Below are 25,188 nucleotides of genomic sequence, written 5' to 3'. Positions count from 1 at the left end.
CTTATGTACCATCTCATACATCATATACTTTCCATAATGTACTATACTACTGATCTATGTCACACAGGCAAATAAATTTAGAAAATAAAACAAAGTAGAAACATTAAAACACTGCTTGTGATTGCATAACATCTTCAACTCCTTAAAGTACAGGACTAAACACAATCCTAGAAACACATACAGAAAAGGGCTAATCTTAGCATTTGTAGTCGTGTCTTAAAACAAAAATGTTTCTAGTATTAAATAGCTACTACTATATGGAATTGGACTCCATTGCACTAAAAAGGTGATCTAGGAAAGAAATGTGTAACGTTTTTACATTAAAAAACTTATCTGAGGGGCACCTGGGTGGCTCAGTCGGTTAAGAGTCCGACTTTGGCTCAGGTCATGATCTCGCAGTTTGTGAGTTCAAGCCTCACATTGGGCTCTGTGCTGACAGCTTAGAGTCTGCAGTCTGCTTCAGATTCTGTGTCTGCCTCTCTCTTTCCCCGCTCACACGCTCGCTCTCACAAATAAATAAACATAAAAAAAACTGATTTGAAAAATCAAGATTCAATAATGCATTACTCTAATCAAGTGAAAATTTTAATTTCATGTAGATACATTTACAATCACTGGCAAAAAAAGTAAAAGCAGTTAAATGAATTTTCTTTAATATACATTCAGATTGGTTCAATTTCTAGTTGGTGCAGCTAAGATGGTATCACAGGTCTAAAAGATGGAACCCCCCCCCAAAAAAAATAAATAAAAGATGGAATAACCCTTCACAATAAATTGACTTCTAAAGTGTCTATTAGTTGCTAGCTCTCTGTCTTGGAAAGATTGGAAAAGCAAACTCTTCAGTAACTAAAAATCCTTTTTAAGAACCACAATTACTGTTTTACCTGGACCACTGGTTCTCAATCCTGTTATTGAAAACTGGCATGCTTCCGGTTGTGCAGTTCCTAGCATATTGTGGATGTTGAATGCATGAATTAGCTCTTCAATCTCTTAATGAGATATCTTGTTCTAAATTAATAAATTAAAAAGTTTTCTTATTGGAGAACAATTCATACCAAAATGACATACTCTTAGGTATAGTATACTTCTACTCACTTTTAAGTGGGACATAATATTTCATCAAATGGTTACAAGCCATAACTGACTTAACCATATTCTTAACCATAGTCTATTGTTGGATATTTAGCCTGTTTCAATGTATTCTAAAATAAAATTAAAAAGTCAAGAGCTAAGGGGTGCCTGGGTGGCTCAGTTGGTTAAGCATCTGACTTGGGCTCAGGTCATGATCTCACGGCTTGTGAGTTAGAGCCCTGCGTCCAGCTCTGTGCTGACAGCTCAGAGCCTGGAGCCCAGCTTCACACTCTATCTCCCCCTGTCTCTACCTCTCCCCTGCTCATGCTCTGTCTCTCCTTCAAAATAAATAAACATTAAAAAAAACAAAAGTTAAGAGCTAAATAAACATGTAAAAAAAGAGGGGGGGCACCTGGATGGTTCAGTCAGATAAGCATCTGACTTCGGCTCAGGTCATGACCCTACGGTTCATGAGTTCAAGCACCACGTCGGGCTCTGTGTGACAGCTCAGAGCCTGGAGCCTGCTTCAAATTCTGTGTCTCCCTTTCTCCCTGGCCCTCTCCTGCTCACGCTTGGTCTCTCTCTCTCTCTCTCTCTCTCACAAAATAAATAAACATTAAAAAAAGTCAAGAGTGCAAAAATAAACATGTATTTTTAAAATGTTGCTCTAAAGCATGATCAGAGCACAACAAAAAATTAATATCTACCATTAAACCAACGACAAAATTCCAGCACATCAACAACAGTTCACTGATTTATTAGATGAACAAACATATATCCATATAATCAATGAAAACTGTCCAATATATAAAATAATTTAAGAAATGTTGGGAATTAGCAGCACCATCCGTTATTGAAATAGCAAGAAAAACTTCACATATTTTATGCAAACACGAGAAGAGGGTAACTACTTTAAGACCCAATAATGCCACTGAATGTCTGGGATGATTGAGAAGGGCACCTTTTTAGGCAAACACACCTCCTTCTACTCCAAAGATTTGAGGAGTATATCTGATGATTGATGTTTTACAAAAATGCTAATGAAATAAGAGATACTGCATAGTATTTTTTATTAGGACAAGAAGACTAATGCCGAGCTACTTTAAGCATGGCTCAACACTTCTGCTATGAAAAATTTAGTTCTGAATTATGAAATTAGAAATAAAAAATAATTTTTAAAAGACACTAGCTGTCTCTAAGAAACATTAAGTGGAACACAGGTCACTATGAAAATACATCACTTTTCCAGTTTGCTTAATAATTTACTTTAAAAAGTTGTGTAGTTTTCATCACAAGTGACTTATACAAATTTCTTAATAAGCATTTTTAAAAGTTTAAATGTATTTCTAAAATCTAATAGATTCTTTTGATTTTTTTTTAATTTTAGCCCTGTTGTTACATTTACTGTGTCAGAATAAGAGACTGAGTTTGTGTGGAGTATACAAATTTACACACATTTTACAGCAACTTATACCCTAACATCTACAAAATTCACATTTATAATACAATACAAGGCCAGGATAAAACTGCCAAATTCCAAAAAGTGAAACTGTATACTATTTTTATTTTGTCCCCCTAAAAAAAGTTCAAGTTCTGCACCAACTTCAAAAAGCCCTCTTATATCCTAAGTTTGGGAAAAAAACATTTTCCAGACACATTTCAGCAGACACAAACAGTTTTCCTGTGCTGATGAAGTAAAGGATTTCCAATTTTCTTCTGGCCCCTAAGTCTGCGTCGCATGGTAAGTTTAACAGCGTTCTTTCGCTGTGAGGTGGTGGGGAGGCTTGCAGGCTGAGCACCACTACTTCTACTTAAACAATTTCGTCTATGCTTCTTCATAAGAGGACCAGAGTTGGATTCCTCTAATGTCCTTTTAAAGTTTGCTGGAGGGGTTCTTTCAACTTCTTGGGCTTTCATTTGACCTGGAGTTGACATCTTTAAATTTTTTTGGTCCATGATGGTATTTGTCGAATTGGTAGGCGCAAGGCCAACTGACAGGCTATTATTCAAAGAATCATGTATCCTTAAAGTCAGGGCTTTAGTGCAATTTTCTTCAAGTGGCTCTGGATCTTTTGCGGGTATGACTGCTGCCTGGACATTGCCTCGAGCTATCTCAGTTGGGACTTCTAAATAATTCTCTGAGAAGGCATTACTACGAACAAGGGCAGGTATATGGTCCTTAGAGTTCAGCCGTGGCCATGGGTCCTCCTCCAGTGACTGAAAAACAAGAAAGTAAGCCAAATAAATAATTTATTCTAGAATTCAACTCAACCATTGGGGAGATGAAGAAGTTTCATTAGAGTAAGTGACAAATTTGGTTGGTTTATTTCCTACTTTCCCATTTTTTTCTATATTCTCATTTCTGAATATTTAGTAGTATAGATAATGTAAAGTGTAACATTAAAGCAACAATGTCATAATGCAAACTCATATTGTTGCTTTGTACCTATTTCCCAAACACTAGAGGCTGTTCTGTGACTTGAGAAAAGCAGGACATATGGGAACCTACAGAGCATGGATGGGGCAACTCTCAAAGAAACAAATGAAAATCATATGGAAACTTTCAGATAGTTTTTTAAAAGTTTGACAAGTGATTCAGATATGCATTACTCCTTCAGATATAGTGCTCTACATACACTCAGAATATTTTTCCCATTGGTAGATGATATTTTTCCTATCAAACCCAAATCTTCCACACCACTAATATTTTATAAAATCCTTGGGGCACCTGGGTGGCTCAGTCGGTAGAGTGTCCAACTTCAGCTCAGGTCACGATCTCACAGTTCGTGGGTTCAAGCTCTGCATCAGGCTCTGTGTTGACAGCTCAGAGCCTGAAGCCTGCTTCAGATTCCATGTCTCCCTCTCTCTGCCCCTCCTCTACTCGTGCTCTGTCTCTCTCTCTCAAAAATAAACATTAAAAAAAAAATTTTAAATCCTTGTCTTAATAGTTTCTCAAAAATGGAGTTTAAGCATAAATATTATGGCTCCTTCAGGTATGTAACATTTCCCTCAAATCATTACCTCTTTTAAATCAAATCAAGTTTATTAAAATATTAACATATTCTGAAGTAAACCCTTTTATAGAAGGGTAAATGAAAACATATTATTTTCCTGATATAAAATCCCTTAGAAATAAACACCTTTCAGAAAGTGCTATATAAAAGTATACTTCTAAAAAGAATGCTTTGTTTCTAGAATTAAAAAAAAAGGGAAATTTAAGCCATCTGAAAGCATTTCAATCAAACCAAATCAAAATATAATGACTTTAGGTCAAATGGAGACTGGAGATGAGAAACCCTAGTTCCTAATTTGGTACTGCCTCAATTAGATTACTGCTGTTTTTATCGTTGTTGTTTTAACTAAGAAAATACTCTTTCCTTCTGCAGTCATTGGTTCATTTATTTTATATTGCATAGTTTATTGAAAGCCCAGTTCTTATCTGTTTTAACACTGACTAGATGTTGGGCAGCAATCTTATTTCCAAGTGCCACTGTCAAGAAAGGACAACGGAACAGTCTTCATTCCAGGATATTTACATATGACTTTCAATAATATCAACAAGAGTTGTAGGTGAGTTTATCCTTCTGCATTAGTTGATTCCAATGCCTACTGTGGTCACAAGCATGTTCTGGATAATCACAGAAAACTGTATCTACTCATAAGAAATTATTGACCTCGAGTTTGTCCTGCTTTAATACAGAAAAAGGATTTACAAAAAGACAAGGCAGACAGAAGGATTCCTACTAACCAAACAATCACATCACTAATTCAGGCCTAAGAAAGAAGGTAATAGTCAAGCCATTGATAGGAATAGAATATACTGCTCCAGTTTGTAAAACAACGTTACACATTTTAACACAATTTATTGTAATTTCTGGTGTGCTGGGTCTTTTTAAATTCACAGATTATTATTCTGACACTACAGGCGTGCTGGCTTTTCTTCCCCCACTTTCTCCTTGAACTTTTCCTTTTCATTCTCTTTTTATTGGCATTCTGTGGGAATATGTTGCATCTGTCAGCACAGGCAACTGCTTAGAGTTCTCACACTCATCCCAAATTAATTAGTTGTTTTACTAGACCTTTTTACATGTTCATAAAACATATGTGATATTGAGATTACCTCCTAAAAATACATACTTTACAAGTTTCACTACTTCAGAGATCAACTTCCTCGCTCCATCTACCTTACAATCCAACAATATTAAACAACTAATTGAAAATTGTGTGGAGAACTCAACTGAAACCAAATGTTAATTTTCTGAAACAACTCCCTTCCCTATTCCTCCTTCCTATAGCTCTTGGCTTATAAAAAAAAAAAAAAAAAGGTAAATTTAGTTTTGCCCTAAAGAAAGGATAGAGAAAGAAATGTGTGCCAGAGTAATATATCACTTAAACAAAGTATTTCTACCATATCTATTCCAAAACAAAGATATAACTAGTGGTATACCTTAGAATCCATACCCAAGTTCACATGTCTATAGATAGATAAACCTACACTCAAATGCCTAGTCCAAATGTTGGACAGTCTGTTTTATTTCCTTATTTTTAATTTACATAGAAGTTAGTTAGCACATGGTGCAATAATGATTTCGGAAGTAGAATCCAGTGCTCATCCCAACAAATGTCTTCCTTAATGTCCCTTGCCTATTTACCCCACCCCCCCCCCATAATCCCTCCAGCAATCCTCAGCTTGTTCTCTATATTTAAGAGTCTCTTACATTTTGTCCCCCTCCCTGTTTTTATATTATTTTTGCTTCCCTTTCCTTATGTTCATCTGTTTTGTGACTTAAATTTAAATGTGGGAAAGTCTTAAAAACCAAATTGCCCAAAATGTCATTATATTTATCTAGATGTTACTAAACATGGGATTATTTTAACAAGGAAATAAATCAGAGACAATGTACTTATGGTTGCCAATTAAGATAAAACACAATTTCTTGGGAAGAAATTTGCCTTTACTTACTTGTTAGGTCAGAGCCAACAACACTAATTATTCTGAATGGCTCCAAATATTTTCCTCTATTTGGGTGGGGCCAATTGGTTAACAAGTAACTATGCCTAAATATAAGTCAGTGTATACACAAATCTCCTTATCTTTATTTTAGTATTAGATCATTATTTCTCTAGAATCATTATTTTCCTAGATCCTTGTATCTCTAGATCATCATTTCTAAAATTCTAGAAATAATTTTTGAAACATATGTACAATTTTTACTAATGCCAGTCAGCAGACTGCAATAATTTTTATGTGAAATCAATATTAAGAATATTTATTCTGGCAATCCCTATCAAAATCCCAACACCAGCATTCTTCACAGAGCTAGAACAAACAATCCTAAAATTTGTATGGAACCAGAAAAGACCCCAAATAGCCAAGGCAATCTTGAAAAAGAAAACCGAAGCTGGAGGCATCACCATCCCAGACTTCAAGATGTATTACAAAGCTATAATCATCAAGACAGTATGGTACTGGCAAAAGAACAGACACTCAGATCAATGGAACAGAAAAGAAAACCCAAAAAAGGACCCACAAATGTATGGCCAACTAATCTTTGACAAAGCAGGAAAGAATATCCAATGGAATAAAGACAGTCTCGTCAGCAAGTGATGCTGGGAAAACTGGACAGCGACATGCAGAAAAATGAACCTGGATCACTTTCTTACACCATACAACAAAAAGAAACTCAAAATGGATGAAAGACCTAAATGTAAGACAGGAAGCCACCAAAATCCTTGAGGAGAAAGCAGGCAAAAACCTCTTTGACCTTGGCCATAGCAACTTCTTGCTTGACACATCTCCAAAGGCAAGGGAATTAAAAGCAAAAATGAACGACTGGGACCTCATCAAAATAAAAAGCTTCTGCACAGCAAAGCAAACAATTATCAAAACTAAAAGGCAACTGACAGAATGGGAGAAGATATTTGCAAATGACATATCAGATAAAGGGTTAGTATCCAAAATCTATAAAGAACTTATCAAACTCAACACCCAAAAAACAAAATGCAGTGAAGAGATGGGCAAAAGACATGAATAGACACTTCTCCAAAGAAGACATTCACATGGTTGACACATGAAAAAATGCTCACATCACTCATCATCAGGGAAATATAAATCAAAACCACAATGAGATACCACCTCACACCTGTCAGAATGGCTAACATTAACAACTCAGGCAACAACAGATGTTGGCAAGGATGCAGAGAAATCTCTTGCACTGCTGGTGGGAAGGCAAACTGATGCAGCCACTCTGGAAAACAGTATGGAGGTTCCTCAAAAAATTTAAAATAGAACTACCCTACAACCCAGCAATTGCACTACTACGTATTTACCCAAGGGATACAGGTATGCTGTTTTGAAGGGGCACATGCACCCCGATGTTTACAACAGCACTATTGACAACAGCCAAAGTATGGAAAGAGCCCAAATGTCCATCGACAGATGAATGGATAAAGAAGATATGGTGTGTGTATGAATGGATAAAGAAGATATGGTGTATACACAGGCACCCCATAAGAGACTCTTAAATATAGAGAACAGAGGGTTGTTGGAGGGGTTGTGGGAGGTGGGATGGGCTACTCCTGAAATCATTGTTGCACTATATGCTAACTTGGATATAAATTAAACAATAAATAAATTAATAAATTTAAAAAAAGAGAGTATTTATTTTGGATGCCTGGGTGGCTCAGTCAGTTGAGCATCCGACTTCAGCTCAGGTCATGATCTCATGGTTTGTGGGTTCTAGCCCCACGTCGGGCTCTGTGCTGACAGCTCGGCACCTGGAGCCTGCTTCAGATTCTCTGTTTCCCTCTCTCTCTCTGCCCCTCCCCTGCTTACACTGTCTCTTTCTCTCAAAAATAAATAAACATTAAAGAAAAAAAAATTTTTTAAGAATATTTATTTATTCCTGGGGGCACCCAGGTGGCTCATTTGGGTAAATGTCCAACTTTGGCTCAGGTCATTATCTCATGGTTCGTGACTTGGAGCCCTGTATCGGGCTCTGCGCTGACAGTGCAGAGAGGGCCTGGGATTCCCTCTTCCCCTCTCTGCCCCTCCCCCACTTGGTCACGTGCTTGTTTGCGCTCTTTCAAAATAAATTAACTTAAAAAGTAATAATGTGGGGCGCCTGGGTGGCGCAGTCGGTTAAGCGTCCGACTTCAGCCAGGTCACGATCTCGCGGTCCGTGAGTTCGAGCCCCGCGTCGGGCTCTGGGCTGATGGCTCAGAGCCTGGAGCCTGTTTCCGATTCTGTGTCTCCCTCTCTCTCTGCCCCTCCCCCGTTCATGCTCTGTCTCTCTCTGTCCCAAAAATAAATAAACGTTGAAAAAAAAAAATTAAAAAAAAAAAAAAAAAGTAATAATGTTTATTCCTATCACAATCTATGTCCCCTTACCCTTTATCTCCATTCTAATGAATGCTTCCTTCTTTATTCTGCCTAAAGGTCAGTGATTCAAATACAAATAAATACATTAGGGAACACGAAAGTAATGAATACATTCAAACTGAGGAATAGACAAATACTCAAATGAACATAAGCTCCTTCACAACTCTCAAAAAGAGAAAGGAGATTTTAAAATGTTTCAATCTGCATTATTATTCAAAAGTTTTCAAAGAAAAGAAAGCTTTGACAAGAAATTCTTCTAAGAATATAAGTACAAAATATTAATTTGTCAGTTTCTAAATGAAGAGTCAATGCAAGGAAAACTAAGTTGCCACCTGTATGTGAAGTAAAAGAAAGCACTAAAAGTAAATTTCCAAGTACTGAGCATAGGATCACAATACCAAAATCAATCAAATTTTTTGTACTGTGTAGCTCTGAATACCTTAAAAAACTGTCGAATACATAACATAAAATTCTACTGTATTTCCTATTTTAATGGTCAGTCTTCTAAAAAGCACATTCTCAGAAGGCCCAAGTATAACAAAGTAGTTATCAATACTACTAATTTTTAGTAGGAAAATACTGGGATGAAATCAGAAAAAAAGGAAATATGGTACCACTTAAATTTGTTTCATAGCCTATCTTAAACTCATTCAATATTAACATGAGTAAGAAGAGGAATAATGTTTCTTATCCATGTTATCAGACAACCAGTTCTAAGGTCTGATATCCTAAGGTCCACTTCAATCTTGAGTCTGTACGATCTAATCCAAACTGTTTAATCTCTCAGTCTTATTATCTGTAAGACTGAGTAACAACTGCACTATTTACCTATTTGGGTTATGAGGTTCAAATGAAATATATATGAAAGTACTTCACAAACTTTTTAAATGCTTATACAAATGTTCATAGTATTAGAAGAGGATCATTAGAATATTATTACATCTACATCACCTTTCTATTAGGTGCCGTACACATAGCTAGCATTCAGAATAGCACTGATGTGAAGATGAATCAATGACAATAAGTTACATGACAAAGATCTATCACTTTCTTGAACCTCATTCAAATCCAAAATCCTTTTCTATGAAGAATCTGAAAACTTTTCAGGCAACACCAACCAAAGAAATTCTGTTTATTAGAACAACTTAAATACCATTTAAGAGAATTACATACCTTGACTGGTGGTGTAGAACATGGAGAAGGAGTCATCACGCAGGTTTCTTGACTATTATAGGAAGGACTATCCGTCAGGTTCAGATAGAGCTCATCTTCATTGGTGAAATTTCCCTGACTGTCCACTCCTGGAGAAATGCAGATCACTATAGCACTAGTATTATCTGCTCGAAGCATACGCTGCCTCCAGCGGCCTAGTGCTCGATTCACAAGCATTTTGGCACAAGACTGTCCATGCTCACCCTATATTTAAAAGAACCAGAAGAAAGAAAGTTCACAACTCAGATTTAGTTGCCACTATATCTGTTATCAAATTTAAAGGTGTGTGTGGGTTTTTTTTTTTTAATGTTTATTTATTTTTGAGAGAGAGAGACAGAGCGTGAGTGGGGGAGGGTCAGACAGAGAGGGAGACACAGAATCCGAAGCAGGCTCCAGGCTCTGAGCTGTCAGCACAGAGCCCGACACGCGGCTCGAACTCACAAACTGTGAAATCATAACCTGAGCTGAAGTCGGCTACTCAACCAACTGAGCCACCCAGGCGCCCCTGTTTTATCAAATTTAAAATGAGGTATTCATATGGCTTAAATTAAATCTCCAAAATTTCAAACATTATCCACAGTCCCCATAACTATGTTAAAATAGTATTGCTCTAAATTTTTTAAAGTAATAAAACAAGGCCTTATCCTGTGGTTAAATTTCACCTGTGTTTTTTTCTTTTTGGTAGCAAGAAACTTAGTCTTCACTGTAACTTTAATTAGGAAAAGCTATATAGAAGTTATCTAAAATGGGAAGTAAACATCAAACTATTACAAACAATTCACAAATTGTTATACAAATGGTAAAAAAAAAAAAAAGAAACACAAACAAACAAACAAAAAACACGTAGTTCAAACTCATGTTGTTTAAAGGTCAACTGTACATAAAAATGATGCCACTGATATGAGGAAAAAAACAATACAGTAAGTGGCTATGGTATGGAGATCACCACATACAAACAGAAAGAATAAAAAAAAAAAAAACTCCAAATGATCTCATGTTATGCAAATAAATGTGGCTTGGAATAAAACTTTTAGTATCATACAGATTCAATACATGTATTCAATAATTACTAAGTTTCAAAGAACAGAAATGAAAATGATTTTCTTCCACCATACACTCTTACTAGGTGATCTCATAAGTTGTCACAGCTTTACCTAACTCTTAATACTCAAATTTGTATTTGAGAGGCTTCTCTCTCAAATATTTCTGCCTAATGAAAATATCTATCTAGATTAACCACAAGCACCTCCAATTCAACATGCCTACATCTGAATTAATTATCACCCTTCTACACCAGAATAATGTGTTTCTTCTTGATAATAGCTATCACCAGTCAAAAATTTGGGCATCACCACATTCTTCCTTCTTAAAAACCCAAATTCTACCAATTCTACCACTCATGTATTTCTTTTGTTATTGTGTATATATGGATTTGTTGTTTTTTACCACTGTTACCCTATATCAAGCTTGCAAAATTTCTCATTTGGAATATAACAGTAGCCTCCAAAAGGAAGCCTAATAGATCCATTGCTAAAAATCAAATCAGGGGCACCTGGGCAGCTCAGTCAGTTAAGCATCCAAGTCTTGGTTTCTGCTCAGCTCATGATCTCATGGTTAGTGGGTTCCGGCTCTGTGTCAGGCTCTGTGCTATCAGCACGAAGCCTGCTTGGGATTCTCTCTCTCCCTCTCTCTCTCTCTCTGCCCCTCGTGTTCTCTTTCTCTCTCTCAAAATAAATAAACTTTAAAAAAATAAAATAAAAAAATTAATGAGGTTTCATAGGCCCTTAAGTCTTAAGGCTATTCATAAAAGTCTATGGTTGTGTGTTTTGTTATCTAGTTTCATTTATTTATATCCTGTCTCCTTCTCCTGATGAGTTGCAAAGTCTGTTTTACTAATTCTAGAGCCAGACAAATGCAAAAATCTACACAAAGTGAACATCCTTAGTTCATATTCAAGACTCCTGACCAACGTACTAAAACAATGTACAGGTCATAATATCAAATTATTGAGTCACTTCTCACCATCAAGTATTTTTTCTCCTCTTGGTCCTGGCACATCGAGATGGCATCCTGCGGTGGGATCATATTCCAAAGTCCATCACTCCCCAAGATAATGTACTTGTGCTTTTGGGGGTCAAGAGTGTGGACACTTGTGTCTGGTTCAGGTGATACCACAAACTCACCACTGAAGAAATCATAGCTCCACAAATCACCTGGGGGTGGGGGGCAGAAGTAAGAAGCAAGAAGTATTATTTCCAAGCTAGTAATATCATGTCAACAGATTAAAGGAGAAAATCTACATATTCATCTCAACAGATGTAGAAAAGTATTTGATAACATTCAAAGTCTACACATGATTTAAAACACACACACACACACATACACACACACACACAACTTCTTAAGCAAACTAGAAATAAAAGACAACTCCCTTAACATGATAAAAGTTCTTTTCTAACACTATACTGAAGGTCCCGCCCTGCATAGTTAAGTTTAAACAATTAAAATCAGATATATAAACTGGAAAGGAGAAAATAAACTACCATTTGTTTCAGATAATTTTATTTCTACATGGGAAATCAAAACCAAATCAGATAAATTATCAGAAAAGGAACATTTAGAAAGGTTGTTAAATACAAACCCAGTTTATAAAAGTGAACTGTATTTCTAGACAGTAGTAAGAAATAGTAAATATAAATTTAAACAATGTATTTATAACAGTTAACCAAATGTAAATATCTGGAAATAAATTTAACAAAAGTTGTGCAAGTCTTTTATGGACAAAATTATACAATTAGATTACAAAACATTAAAAAGACTATCTAAATAAATGGAGAAATAAACTATTTCAAAGGAAGACTTAATACTTTAAAGATGTTAATTCTCCCAAAAATAGCTTTTAAAGTCAATGTAATTCCAAGCAAAACCCCTAAAGAATTTTTGTAGAATGACAAGCTTATTTTTAAAATGTACAGGGAAGAACAAGGGCCAAGATTAACCAAGACAAGTGTGAAGAAAAGATAAAAGACAGAACTTGCTCAACAACGAGGAGTCTTAGTTGCTATCTGAAAACCCCTGCTCACCCGTAGTGTCAAGAAACGATCTAGTCAAAACTTACAGAATAAATGTCAGTCACTTGGAAGAAAATTCTAGAAATAAAAATGAGCATTTTTATGTTCTTAAACTACCACATGACCAGTCTTTGGAGATTAATAGTTCACCCTTTCAGTGAGTGAGGAAAAGAAGTCCTCATACAGTTACCCTCCTTCTTGATTAGCTCTCTGTGAAACAATACCTAAACTCCTACCTTTCAGACGTATTAGTACAAACCTCAAAATGTGCAACTTAAGAACTTTTAGTTGACTCAGGCCATCAAAAAGATTTTTACAAGTGAGATAGAAAAAACATTTTACAGAAACCATTTATTCTTCTGTGATACATAATACAAAATAAGTGGAACAATGTAACTTTTCTTTTGCTCCCCAACACTGGGGGAAGAGTAGAAAGAAAGGAGAAAACATTAATCTCTGACTCTTTTGTTTATAGTGAAATGTACTCTGAGTAAAGACCTAAATTAAAAGCAAAAGGTTTTCAGACAAGAAGGTGGTTTTTGCACTTTCACCATGTCTGACTTCTTTTTAAAAAAGAGGAAGCTCCTGGTCCTTTCTCTTCCTTACTTAAGCTTCCCTATTACCACCCAGCAGAAGTATCGGCCAATTCAAACATGCTCAGAGTCTAAGGAAAAAATAATTCATATCAATTACTCCACTCTAAAAGAGCAAAATTCATTGCTAAACCAGCCCCTTGAAAGAGAAAGGGGCAATTCAGTCTTCAGAGTAGCAACAGAGTGCACATACGGGCACCTCACTGGCTCAGTTGGTAGAGCATGCAACTCCTGAGCTTGGGGTTGTGGGTTTAAGCCCCATGCTGGGTTTAGAGATTACCTAAAAATAAAATCTTTAAAAACAAACAAACAAAAAAGAACACATGGGACCACTAAAAGCTAATTATAATCCAGGTCGACTCACAAAGACACATTTAGTTCTTTATGTTAGCAAAACAAAGTTCTTTGGCTGATGAAACTTTTAAAATGAGCATGGAAACAGTCCAGATAAATATTAATATAGCAAGTACAGAATTCATAAGTGATGCTAAAAGCTTTCAAAAGCAGTTTTTCCTCATTATTTGGAATTACTATTGCCATTCCAAGTAAGAACGTATGTCTAAGTTTAAAATCTATGTAAAAAAAGAAATTCCAATTTTCAATATAATGCAGATTACATGACCTTTAAAAAGGGCCACAATTTCTCATGTATAAACTAGTATTAATATCTTTATAAATTTAAAAATATTTTTAAATAAGTAATTTTTTTCACTTAAGAGGCACAGTGTGTCAGTTTCTCCCATCATTGGCAATGCCAACCTGAACTATTTGGTTCAAATGCTATCAACCACCACTGTACAGGTGCCCTTTTCATTTTGCAATTGATATGTAATCCAAAGGGTGATAGCTTTGAGTCTGTGTGAAATATCCTCTTGTCCACCAAAATATGCCATGTTTTAGCATTCATTAATGATTCTTAGCCCCCTATGTTTAACTGTATGTTTAACTTTAACTCTCTATAATTAACTGTTACTATGATGGTTGTAAACTGATGACAGAATAAGAACATTCTAAATTACACTTTTTGTTGTGTTTTCTGAAGAAGAGTTTCCCATTCTCCTCTACTTGTTTATAATCTTTTTAGTATCTTTATAAACTTATGGATTCTTTTTCCTTCAATATGCTATAAATTACTCCTGTCGTTATTTGCTTTGATGCTCAAGTTGCTTTAAATTTGCCAGTAAAAGGGGCGCCTGGGTGGCGCAGTCGGTTAAGCGTCCGACTTCAGCCAGGTCACGATCTCGCGGTCTGTGAGTTCGAGCCCCGCGTCGGGCTCTGGGCTGATGGCTCAGAGCCTGGAGCCTGTTTCCGATTCTGTGTCTCCCTCTCTCTCTGCCCCTCCCCCGTTCATGCTCTGTCTCTCTCTGTCCCAAAATAAATAAACGTTGAAAAAAAAAATTTAAAAAAAAAAATAAATAAATAAATAAAATAAATTTGCCAGTAAAAGTCCTTGGAGTGTTAATTTTTAACAAACTCATTACGTGAGTTGTATTCATAGCCAGATTTAAGAATATATGATATAGCCACAGTTCCCTTATGTTACCAATTCAGAGAATTTACATGGCTTTACCTGAGATCAAATGAATGAGGATTAGAATTGGCCCTTGAACTAATTGTTTCTATCACTGACCTACAGTTTGTACACCAAAATAGGATCACAGAGTATCATTCCTGTACATTCTAAAGGGAGGGACCTTGGGCACTGGGGCAGATGTAGTTGGTTGCCTGCTTGTTGGCTGTTTCCTTTTTGTCTTCAGTAGAGGCACTGGAGGGACCCCAGAGGAGAAAGAGGTCTTCCTTCTGGTTTCAGTATGTTTTCTGCTTTCTTCTGTGGCACATGGCAGCCCAGTGCACAGGACACAGTGGTCCTCACCCCCAGTGAATTTCAACATTCCTCTCCCTACCCTCTTTGGGTGGCTTCCCATGGAGAGCTCCCAAACAACTTTTGCCTCACTTAATCCATTCTTAAAACTGCAACCCAAATCATCCTTTTAAAACTCAAATTTAACATGGCGGTATGGGGCGCCTGGGTGGTTCAGTCAGTTAAGTGTTCCACTTTGGCTTAGGTTATGATCTCACAGTTCATGGGTTCAAACCCCACATCAGGCTCTGTGCTGACAACTCAGACCCTGGAGCCTGCCTCAGATTCTATGTCTCCCTCCGTCTCTCTCTCTGCCCCTCCTCCACTAGTGCTCTCTCTCTTTCAAAAATAAATAAATGTTAAAAGAAAAAGTTAAAAAAGAAAAAGATGGATGGTGGTGATGGTTGCACAACACTGTAAATGTACTTAACACTACCACTGAATGGCACACTTAAAATGGTTAAGATGGGGGGCACCTGGGTGGCTCAGTCAGTTAAGTGGTTGACTCTTGATTTGGTCTCAGGTCATGATCTCACAGGTTCATAGGATCAAGCCCCCCATTGGGCTCTGCACTGACAGCGCAGAGTCTGCTTGGGATTCTCTTCCTCAAGATAAATAAACATATATTAAAAACAATAATGATAAAATGGTTAAGATGGCAAAACTGTATATGTATTTGCCATAATTGAAAACACACACACAAATCAAGTTGTTTCCCACTTCTACTCTGCAACAGTTTATTCCTATTCTTAAGACACAACTCTTAACCACAGTCTAAAAACATGAAATATTTTCTCATTTTATCTGTGCCTCTTATTCCTGTATCAATCTCTGTTCTAGCTACACTGTCCTTTGTCAGAGCTCTTTATATTCACCAGCCTTCCTCCCATCATAGAGTTGTTCATAAATACAGTTCCTATGCCTAGAACACACATTCTTCCACTTTTAACATCAAGTAATTGTTCAGACTTAAATATCTCTTGCTTCTCCAGCTAGTAAAATACCATTTTATTTTATTTAAATGTTTTATTTATTTTTGAGAGAGAGTGCACATGTGCAAGCAGAGGAGACAGTGAAGGGGGGGGAGGGGACAGAGGACCTCAAGTGGGCTCTGCGCTGACAGCAGTGAGCCTCATGATGAACCATGAGATCACAACCTGAGCCAAAGTCAGATGCTCAACCAACTGAGCCACCTAGGCGCCCCTAAAATACCCTTATTTTAAGTTCTTATTAACATGCATACAAATATTTAGAGATGTAATTTTTCAGTCCTTTTTGTAATCTGATGAATGCCTCTCCCCTTCTCTAAACTGTAAGATTCCATGAGGACAAAGGCCAACCACATGCTTGACACATACTGTAATCAGTATCTGTTCAATGAATAAATGATTTGCAAGATTCACATGCAATTCCATGAGGCAGCCACAAGAAGGCACCTTTGTCACATCTGTACTCAAGTAACTATAATCCTAATGAGTGCCTAAAAACGATACCAATTTCTGCTAAGCAAACTTCCCTCTTTCCCAAAACGCTAGAAGAAAAATGGCCACATACCATAAGAATGGTGCTAAATATGGTAATTTAATTTACTATGAGCCAATAAGTATTATCATGCAACACGTTAAACTATTAATTTTTTTAATTAAAAAAATTTTAGCAGGGGTGGGGAGAGACGGAAAGAGTACACGCATGCACATATGTGCAGGGGAGGGACGGAGGGAGAGAGAGAATCTTAAGCGGGGTCCACGCTCAGCACGGAACAAGACACAGGATTCAATCTCATAACCATTAGATCATGATCTGAGCTGAAACTAACAGTGGGACACTTAGCCAACTGAGCCACTCAGGTGTACCCCATCAACAGTATTTAAAATACTCCTATCTATGCCACTGACTCCCAAATTGCTATCTCCAGCCTGGACCTCACCTACTGCCAATTTTCATAACCAGAAGTCAACTGGACATCAGTGGTTTTATGTCTGATAAGCACCTCAAACTAACTTGTTAAAAACAGAACTCCTGACCTCCTTTTACAACTGATGTTTCAGTATTTGCTATGTGATTAATAGCTGTTCAGTTAAAAAAAAAATCATTAATAAGGATATCTGCATTCATTGTTCCTTCTGCCTAATAAATTCTCTTGCCCCAGAAGACACCCATAGGTCTCAATGCCTCATCTCTTGATTCAAATGTCATTTTTTTCAGATCTCCTCTGAGTATTCCATTTAAAATTACACCCCTACTTCCCACAACATTCCCTGCTTTATTTTTCATGATAGCACCTTTCACTACATAACACAATACATAGTCTACTTATTATTTCTTTATTGTCTGTTTTCTCCTACTAGAAGGTAAGTTCCATGAGTCCAGGAATTTTTTATTGTTTTGTTCATTCTGGAATCCCTAGAACCTAGAAGAGTACCTGGCACATAATAGACATTTAATAGATATTTGGTAAATAAATCAACAAAGATTCATTTATGAGTCATGAAGAAGTGGGAACTCTGTGTGGTTTTAAAATATGTGCACAAATTCATTATACTTCGTAAGCAGCACAGCTTAATTCTGCTCAGAAGAAAAATTGACTAGATTTTCTAGTCTAGTCTAAGAGGAAGTGATGATGTGTCGCTTTTGACACTAGACCATAAAAGCACATTATGGTTGTTGCACCTTGCTCTCTTGCATCACTTGATCAGGGGAAGCCAGCTGCATCAAAGAGCCCTACAGAGAAGCGCACAGGACAAGGAACTGAGGCCTACTTCCAACAGCCAAGTATGTAAGGCATCCTAGAAGTGAATACCCCAACCCCATTCTGGCTTTCAGATGATACCCATAGGTGATTATCTTGATTACAACTACATCCGAGACCCTGAGCCAGAATCACTCCCAGGTTCTGAGCCACAGGAACCATATGAAATAATAAATGTTTTAAACTAAGTTTGAGAATATTCTGTCAGATAGCAAGAGATAACTAATTCAGTTACTCACTCTGGGGAGATATTGAGTAAGATCTAACAACATTAAAAATGTACTTATCTATGAACTGAGTTTTCCAACTGGTATGCCTTGAATGGATTGAGTATGACCATGTGTTAGCAGGATGGGACCTGAGTGGCTAAAGCCTTTAGGCCAGTTACCTCCAGCCTGAAGTAGCCTCCTTCACTTACTGAAGAAATATTATCATACTGTATGTGTATGTCATAGTATTTAAAAAATTTTTTTGAATGTTTACTTATTGAGACAGATATTGAGAGAGACAGAGCATGAGCAGGGGAGGAAGAGAGAGGGAGGCACAGAATCCAAAGCAGCATGGGGCTCAAACTCACAAACTGGGAGATTATGACCTGAGCTGAAGTCGAACGCTTAACTGACTGAGTCACTCAGGTGCCCCTGATGTGGTGTTTTAAAAGTAGGGGGCGCCTGAGTGAGTCAGTTAAGTGTCTGACTTTGGCTCAGGTCATGAACTCACAGTTTCATGAGTTCGAGCCCTGCATCAGGCTCTGTGCTGACAGCTCAGAGCCTGAACCCTGTTTTAGATTCTGTGTCTCCCTCTCTCTCTGTTGTTCCCCCATTCGCGCTCTCTCTCTCTCTCTCTCTCTGTCTCAAAAATAAATACAGATTAAAAGTTGGTAAGTAATGTACTATGACCCAGCAATTCCACTTCTAATTTATATGCCTTAAAGAAATCTCATAGGTGTATATATTCATAGCAGCATTTTTCATAGTAGCAAATGCATAGATATAACCTAACTGTCCAATCAGGGTGTGGAAGAAGAAAATACAGTTTCATAGTGACACTGAACGTCTAATAGTCAACAATTAAATTAAAACTACATTTATAAAGATGAATAAATCTCAAAAACAACACACAGTGAAAATAGCAAGTTAAAAAAAGGTGTTTTGACTATGATAGAAAGCTAATCCAAAGATCAACATTTAATTATTTATTTATTTGTTTAACTTATTTATTTTAAATAAAGGCAGACTGCCACATGCAGACCTTATTTGGATGTGTCTGGAGTCTTGGAAGCTTGACACTACCCTACGTTCTCCTATCAGTGGACCTCGAGAGCTTGTTTGGAGACTCTAGCTGGGGAGCACAGCTACTAATATACCCTTAACCGAAGAAGGGTCCTCCTCTATCAGGGAAGGTCATCCTCATCAACCAAGTATGCAGCTTCAGGAGGGATGCACATGGAGCAGTGAGGGAGGAAGGGGACACCCACCTAGCCAGCCAGATCAGTCAAATCAACCCTGGCAATCAATGGGTTGACAGATGTCACAGCCAGATCGCCCTCACATCCCAAAGATCAACAATTTGAAAAATATTACCATGGACTCTCAAAACTATAAGAGATCCTCAAAGTCTTATATTCTCTAACTTCCTATCCACTGTAGAAATCTATGCTAACCACAATGGGTAGCCATTTAGCCATGTGAACACTTCATGGTTTGTGGGTTTGAGCCCCACATTGGGCTCTCTACCATCAGCACAGAGCCTGCTTTGGATTCTCTGTTCCCCTCCATCTGCCCCTCCTTTGCTTGTGCTCTCTCTTAAAGAAAAAAAAAAAATCTCTCCAAATACACCAATCAATACTTTTTGTATTGACTATACATTCTGTAAGAAGCTCATTGAATGCCATTATTCAGTCTCCATCTCCCCACCCTCACTATCCCAATAAAGAACAAAGATGCAATATAGAAATTTGACCTGGTAGCAGTTAATAAGAAAAACATCTAAAGACTGGAGCTATTTGAATAAAACAAATGTGATATGATTACTAAAAGCTAATGACAGGATTCCAGGACTGTTATTAGTAGAAGTACAACACTCAGGTAGCAGGAACTAAATATTTCCATTATACTTCAAATTGGTCACACCACATCTTGTAGAGTGTCCTCAATTCTGGAACATTTACTGAAGGAAACATCTAGAGGAATATGATAAGAATAACGAAGAGACTGAAATTAGCCTAGAGGAAAGACTAGAGAAACATGCTAGGCAATTTTGAATAGGTAAAATGATGGTCATTAGGCAAAAGGCAAAATAAATATACTGCTTTGTTTTTGTTTCAGTACACATAACTAGAGCCAACATCTGAAAGATTCATGGAGGCAGATTTTAACTGACAATTATGCAAGTGTTTATACTATGAAATATTAGGATTTACTGAAGATATTCAAGCATGGGCTGAATTATTTCTTGTCTGAACTGCTCTAGAGATATCTCTGAACAGAAGAATATGTGAAACAGAAAAACCAGTTAGTTTTCTTGGTCTTTCTGCTCCTTCTTTTCCACTACACAATCACTAATGGGTTTCAAGGCTTAAAATGCTTGGCACATATACTTCATATATACATAATAACTTGGCATCTACTCTTTAAAAAATGTTTATTTATTTTTGTGAAGAGAATGTGAGCAGGGAAGGGGCAGAGAGGGAGGGAGAGAATCCCAAGCAGGCTCCGAGCTGCCAGCCCAAAGCCAGATGCAGGGCTTGATCTCATGACTGTGAAATCACGACCTGACCTGAAATAAAGAGTTGACACTCAACCGACTGAACCACCCAGGCACCCCAGAATCTAAACTGAAGGTTCACTTTACTTTTTGAACCTGAAGTGAGACCCTGCCCTCAGTCCAGTGAATTGCCCCATAAAAAACCCTCTATTCTTTAGTAATATTAATTCTCTACCAATTATCACCTTCCTCCCTCTTTTTCCTTGCTAAGAATTGAAGGATCTCTTACATCACATGCTTATACTATGACATGAATAACCTGGGTAACTAAGATAGCATTCTAGTTCTGCAAAAATCTACAAAATATGTAAAGTGCCTATATACTGCTACAAGCCCCTAAATAGTACCCTTGTCTCTAATTTTATTACCCTATAATTTTAGCCATTATAGCAGCCAAAACGACCCTTTAAAAACAAACTCGATAGTACCATCAACAATAGCCAAATTATGGAAAGAGCCCAAACGTCCATCAGCTGATGAATGGGTTAAGAAGATGTGGTGTGTGTGTATATATATATATATATATATATATATATATAATGGAATATTACTCAGTGACCAAATGAAATCTTGCCATTTGCAACAACGTGGATGGAACTAGAATGTATTACCCTAAGCAAAATACGTCAGTCAGAGAGATAAATATCCTAAGATTTCACTCATATATGTGGAATTTAAGAAATAAAACAGATGAACATATGGGAAGAGAAGGAAAAATAAGATAAAAACAGAGAGGGAGGCAAACCATAAGAGACTCTTAAATACACACAAACTGAGGACTGCTGGAGGGGGTATCTGGTGAGGGGATGAACTAAATGGATGATGGGCATTAAGGAGGACACTTGTTGGGATGAGCACTGCATGTTATTTTTAAGTGATGAATCACTAAACTGTACTCCTGAAACCACTATTACACTATATGTTAACTACTTGGATTTAAATAAAATTAAATGAATAAAATAATAAAAAAATAAAATAAAAAACTGAATCAGTCCCTGTCCTACTTCGATAAGCGATAACAACAGCTAACATTTATAGAGTGCTTATGATGTGCCAGACACTATTTTAAGCACTTTAAATATATTGTCATCCAATCCTCACAAAAGAATGAGGCAGGTACCATCATTAACCCCATTTACAGCTGAAAAAACTGTACCCCATTAAGTAATTTACATATAATAAGTGATTTGCCCAAGTTTGTATAGTAAGTAAACAGCATTGGATTGGAGCCTTGGAATCTTGGCTCCAAAGTTTCTCTCTTAACTACTGTGGTATACTTCTACTCAATTCCTTCCCAAAAGTATTTGTTTATTTATTTTTATGTTTATTTATTTTTGAGCGAGAGAGAGTGCGAGCTGGGGAGGGGCAGAGAGAGATGCAGACACAGAATCCAAAGCAGGCTCCAGGCTCTGAGCTGTCAGCACAGAGCCCAATGTGGGGCTCGAACTTACAAACTGCTTAGATCATGACCTGAGCTGAAGTGAGATGCTTAACCAACTGAGCCACTCAGTCGCCCCAAAAGTTTATTTATTTATTTTGAGAGACAGCATGAGTGAGACAGGAGCAAAGAGAAAGAATCCCAGGCAGACTCCACGCTGTCGGTGCAGAGCCCAATGCCTCAGGGCTCAATCCCATGAACCACAAGATCATGACTTGAGCTGAAACCAAGAGTCAGTCAGATGCTTAACCAACTGAGCCACCTAGGTACCCTTTTCTCAAAAGTATTTAAAATGAAGTTCCTTATCATGGTCTAGCCACAAAGCCTTGTGGGGTTTAGTTCCTGCCTACCACCCATGTCTTCACCAAACTTACCTTACTTAGCCTGCACAGCCCTTCTTAATTGGGTAAGTATCCTCATCTCCACTTTCATTTTACATCTCTACCTCCTCTCTCTCACACTGGTTTCATTCATGTTCCTTAAAGACATCAAGCCCTTTCTTTCCTGCATTAGGATTCTGTGCTTGCAAATGACAATTTCCAACTCAGGTTAAGTTAGGCCCAAAAGGCAACTCAGAAGAAAACCCAAGTAGTTCACACAACAGACAAGAAACTGGAGAACCAAGCATGGATACAGGTCAGTTTCAAGCCTTAGGCAGGAAAACCCTACCATATCAATGGGCACTGCTGAAAGAAGTCAATATTCCTAAGATGAATTCATTCCAACCAGTTTCTTTGTTTTTAATTTTTGTCCTTACTAGAGTCACAATTCAAAATCCTAGAATAGAGAATCTGACTGATTTAACTGAGCTGACCTATGTTTTACAAAAGGACCCTGAATAGGAACGTCTAAATTAAGACTGCACATATCAGGGGAGACATAATTCCCAAAATTTCAGTATGTTATTTAGTAGGAAAAGAGAATACATGCTGGACAACTCACCCATCCACTGCCCCAAATCAAATACCTACTGCCTAATGGCTTTGTGGGAATGTTTTGACTATTATTTTCCTCGCCCCCTTCTCCTCCTTCAGGTCTTAACTCAAGTAATAAATACTTTTTTAAAGAATGTTCCTTGATCATCCTCTTTAGTGTAGCCTTCCACTGTTACCCACTAATCCTCCTACCAATTACAGGTATATCACCTTGTTTAATTCCTTTATGACACTTTTTAGAACAATTTTCCCATTTGTTCATTTATTGTCTATTTCCTCCACTAGATTATAGGTTCCATGAATGCTAAGCCTATCTGCATTTGATCACCAAAGACGAATTAAGAGATAGTAATATGAAAGGTAGAATGATCTTTTGAAAATGCAAATCAGATGGTGTTACTCTTTACCTTAGTATCATTCCATGTTTCCCAGCACACTCAGACTAGAATGCAAATATCTGCCATGATATGGCCCATGTCTGCCTCATTAACTCCAGTCTCTTGATAATTCCTAGAACATGTCAAGTTCTTTCCCAATTCAGGATCCAGGCCTGAAATATTCTTTAACAGACTCTTCACAAGAATAGCTCCTTCTCAGCCATCAAATCTCAGCTAAAATAACACCTCCTAAAAGGAGCATTTCTATTACACTATATAAAAGTTTTTCCATTCTAAATTATTTTTTATTACAGAACCCCATTTCTTTTCCTCACAGTATTTCCTAATCCATACTTATTTCATTTACAAGCTTATTTCTTTATTGCCTATCTCCTCAACTACATAGTCTTGTTCCGTGAAAACAAACAGAATATATCTACCAGTAAAATCTCTCCAAAGCCTAATTCAGTGCCTGGCACTAAGTCAGTACTCAAGTTTCTGTTAGAGGAAAGAAGGAAAAAATCAGTGTTTCCTAAAAGAAATTTGCTGTACAAGAAAATTTAACTGGCACATCCCAGGTAAGATATTTCTGTAGCTATAATCCTCTAGCCTTTCTTCCAAAACCAGGTAGACTAGAAAAGAAGTATTTTTATTTTGTAATGAACAATTATTTTGCTAGCTAAAAAGAAAAAGAACCTTAAAGGCTCTTAAGAGAAATATGAAAGGCTGAAGGAAGCACATTTAAAAACAGTTTTAAGGGTAACACCAAGCCTAGACATACATATACTTCCCTAAGTATAGGTAGGAATCAGCAAAACATTAAACGTGACTCCTAATTAAGAAGCAATTGGCACTGAAATCCGTATTTTAACCTTCCCCTGGATTGAGTGTTAAAGCATTTACTATTAAAACAGCATATTTCTACCCCCCATTATCTGTTAAATGAAGGTTTAGTTCTTAGTTTCCTCTTTTATGTTACCACCGTACACTGTAGAAAATGTAATAGGATTTCACTAAGTAAGTCCTACTTACCAAGCGCTCTTGCTACTGCCAGAAAAGGAATCTGGTCAATAACTGTACTCCTTCTAACAGGTCCATTGTGAGTGAGCCGAGGTCGTTTCCAAACTACACGATTCACCCCAGACTTGTTCATCACACTGAAAAAAGAGTTCATAAAAATACTCTAAATGAATAAAATATAACAAAGTAGGTCAATGTGTCAAATATCTAATACAATCAATTATCATGAAATAATGACTTATCTATTTCAGACACAAAGATGCATAAGCCAAGATTCCTGTTTAAAGAGCAAAGACAAAATAGGGTAGATTAACATGGGGAATTTGGAGATTACTAAGGTAGGTTAGACAGAACAGAGTGGAAGTAATGAGAAGAAAAATGAGTAGATAACTTGTCAGAGAAAAAAGCAAGGTAATATGATAACTAACAAAACTGAGGAGAGGAAGAGGCTATAAATAAACAATGATAAAAAAATTAAAAGGGGAAGGTTATGTAGTTTTTGAGACTTGTACTGAAAACTGTACAAATTCAGTTTTAATATTCTTAATTTGAGGCATAGGATATACCTAAATAGAAACAACTATGTATTACAGAAATATTTCTGTAATTAGAAGTATGAGAGTAGACTTTGCAAGCAGATCAGCTGTAGAGATATAGATGTGGGAGTTACAGAACAAGGAAACTCTTAAAAAGGAATGTGGCATAGGAGCAACA

The 25,188-nt window shown here is 37.0% G+C and overlaps 1 protein-coding gene across 1 annotated transcript in view; it reads right to left on the bottom strand.

Moving 5' to 3' along the window:
• Nucleotides 1-1,811: 1,811 nt before the first annotated feature.
• The window catches only part of PPM1D (protein phosphatase, Mg2+/Mn2+ dependent 1D), a 46,596-nt gene continuing 23,219 nt past the window's right edge, over nucleotides 1,812-25,188 (bottom strand). Inside the window, exons 3-6 of the mRNA XM_030295777.1 lie at nucleotides 24,487-24,611; nucleotides 11,687-11,877; nucleotides 9,626-9,868; nucleotides 1,812-3,288 (exon numbers count right to left, since the gene is read on the bottom strand). Coding sequence (XP_030151637.1) covers nucleotides 2,731-3,288; nucleotides 9,626-9,868; nucleotides 11,687-11,877; nucleotides 24,487-24,611 — 1,117 coding nt within the window. The 3' untranslated portion in view covers nucleotides 1,812-2,730. The remainder of the gene's footprint in view (nucleotides 3,289-9,625; nucleotides 9,869-11,686; nucleotides 11,878-24,486; nucleotides 24,612-25,188) is intronic.

The sequence above is a fragment of the Lynx canadensis genome, chromosome E1 (assembly GCF_007474595.2).
Source record: "Lynx canadensis isolate LIC74 chromosome E1, mLynCan4.pri.v2, whole genome shotgun sequence".
In the NCBI taxonomy this organism is placed as follows: domain Eukaryota; kingdom Metazoa; phylum Chordata; class Mammalia; order Carnivora; family Felidae; genus Lynx; species Lynx canadensis.
The sequence above is the reverse complement of the archived record's forward strand: the minus strand, read 5'-3'. Positions and strand labels throughout refer to the sequence as shown.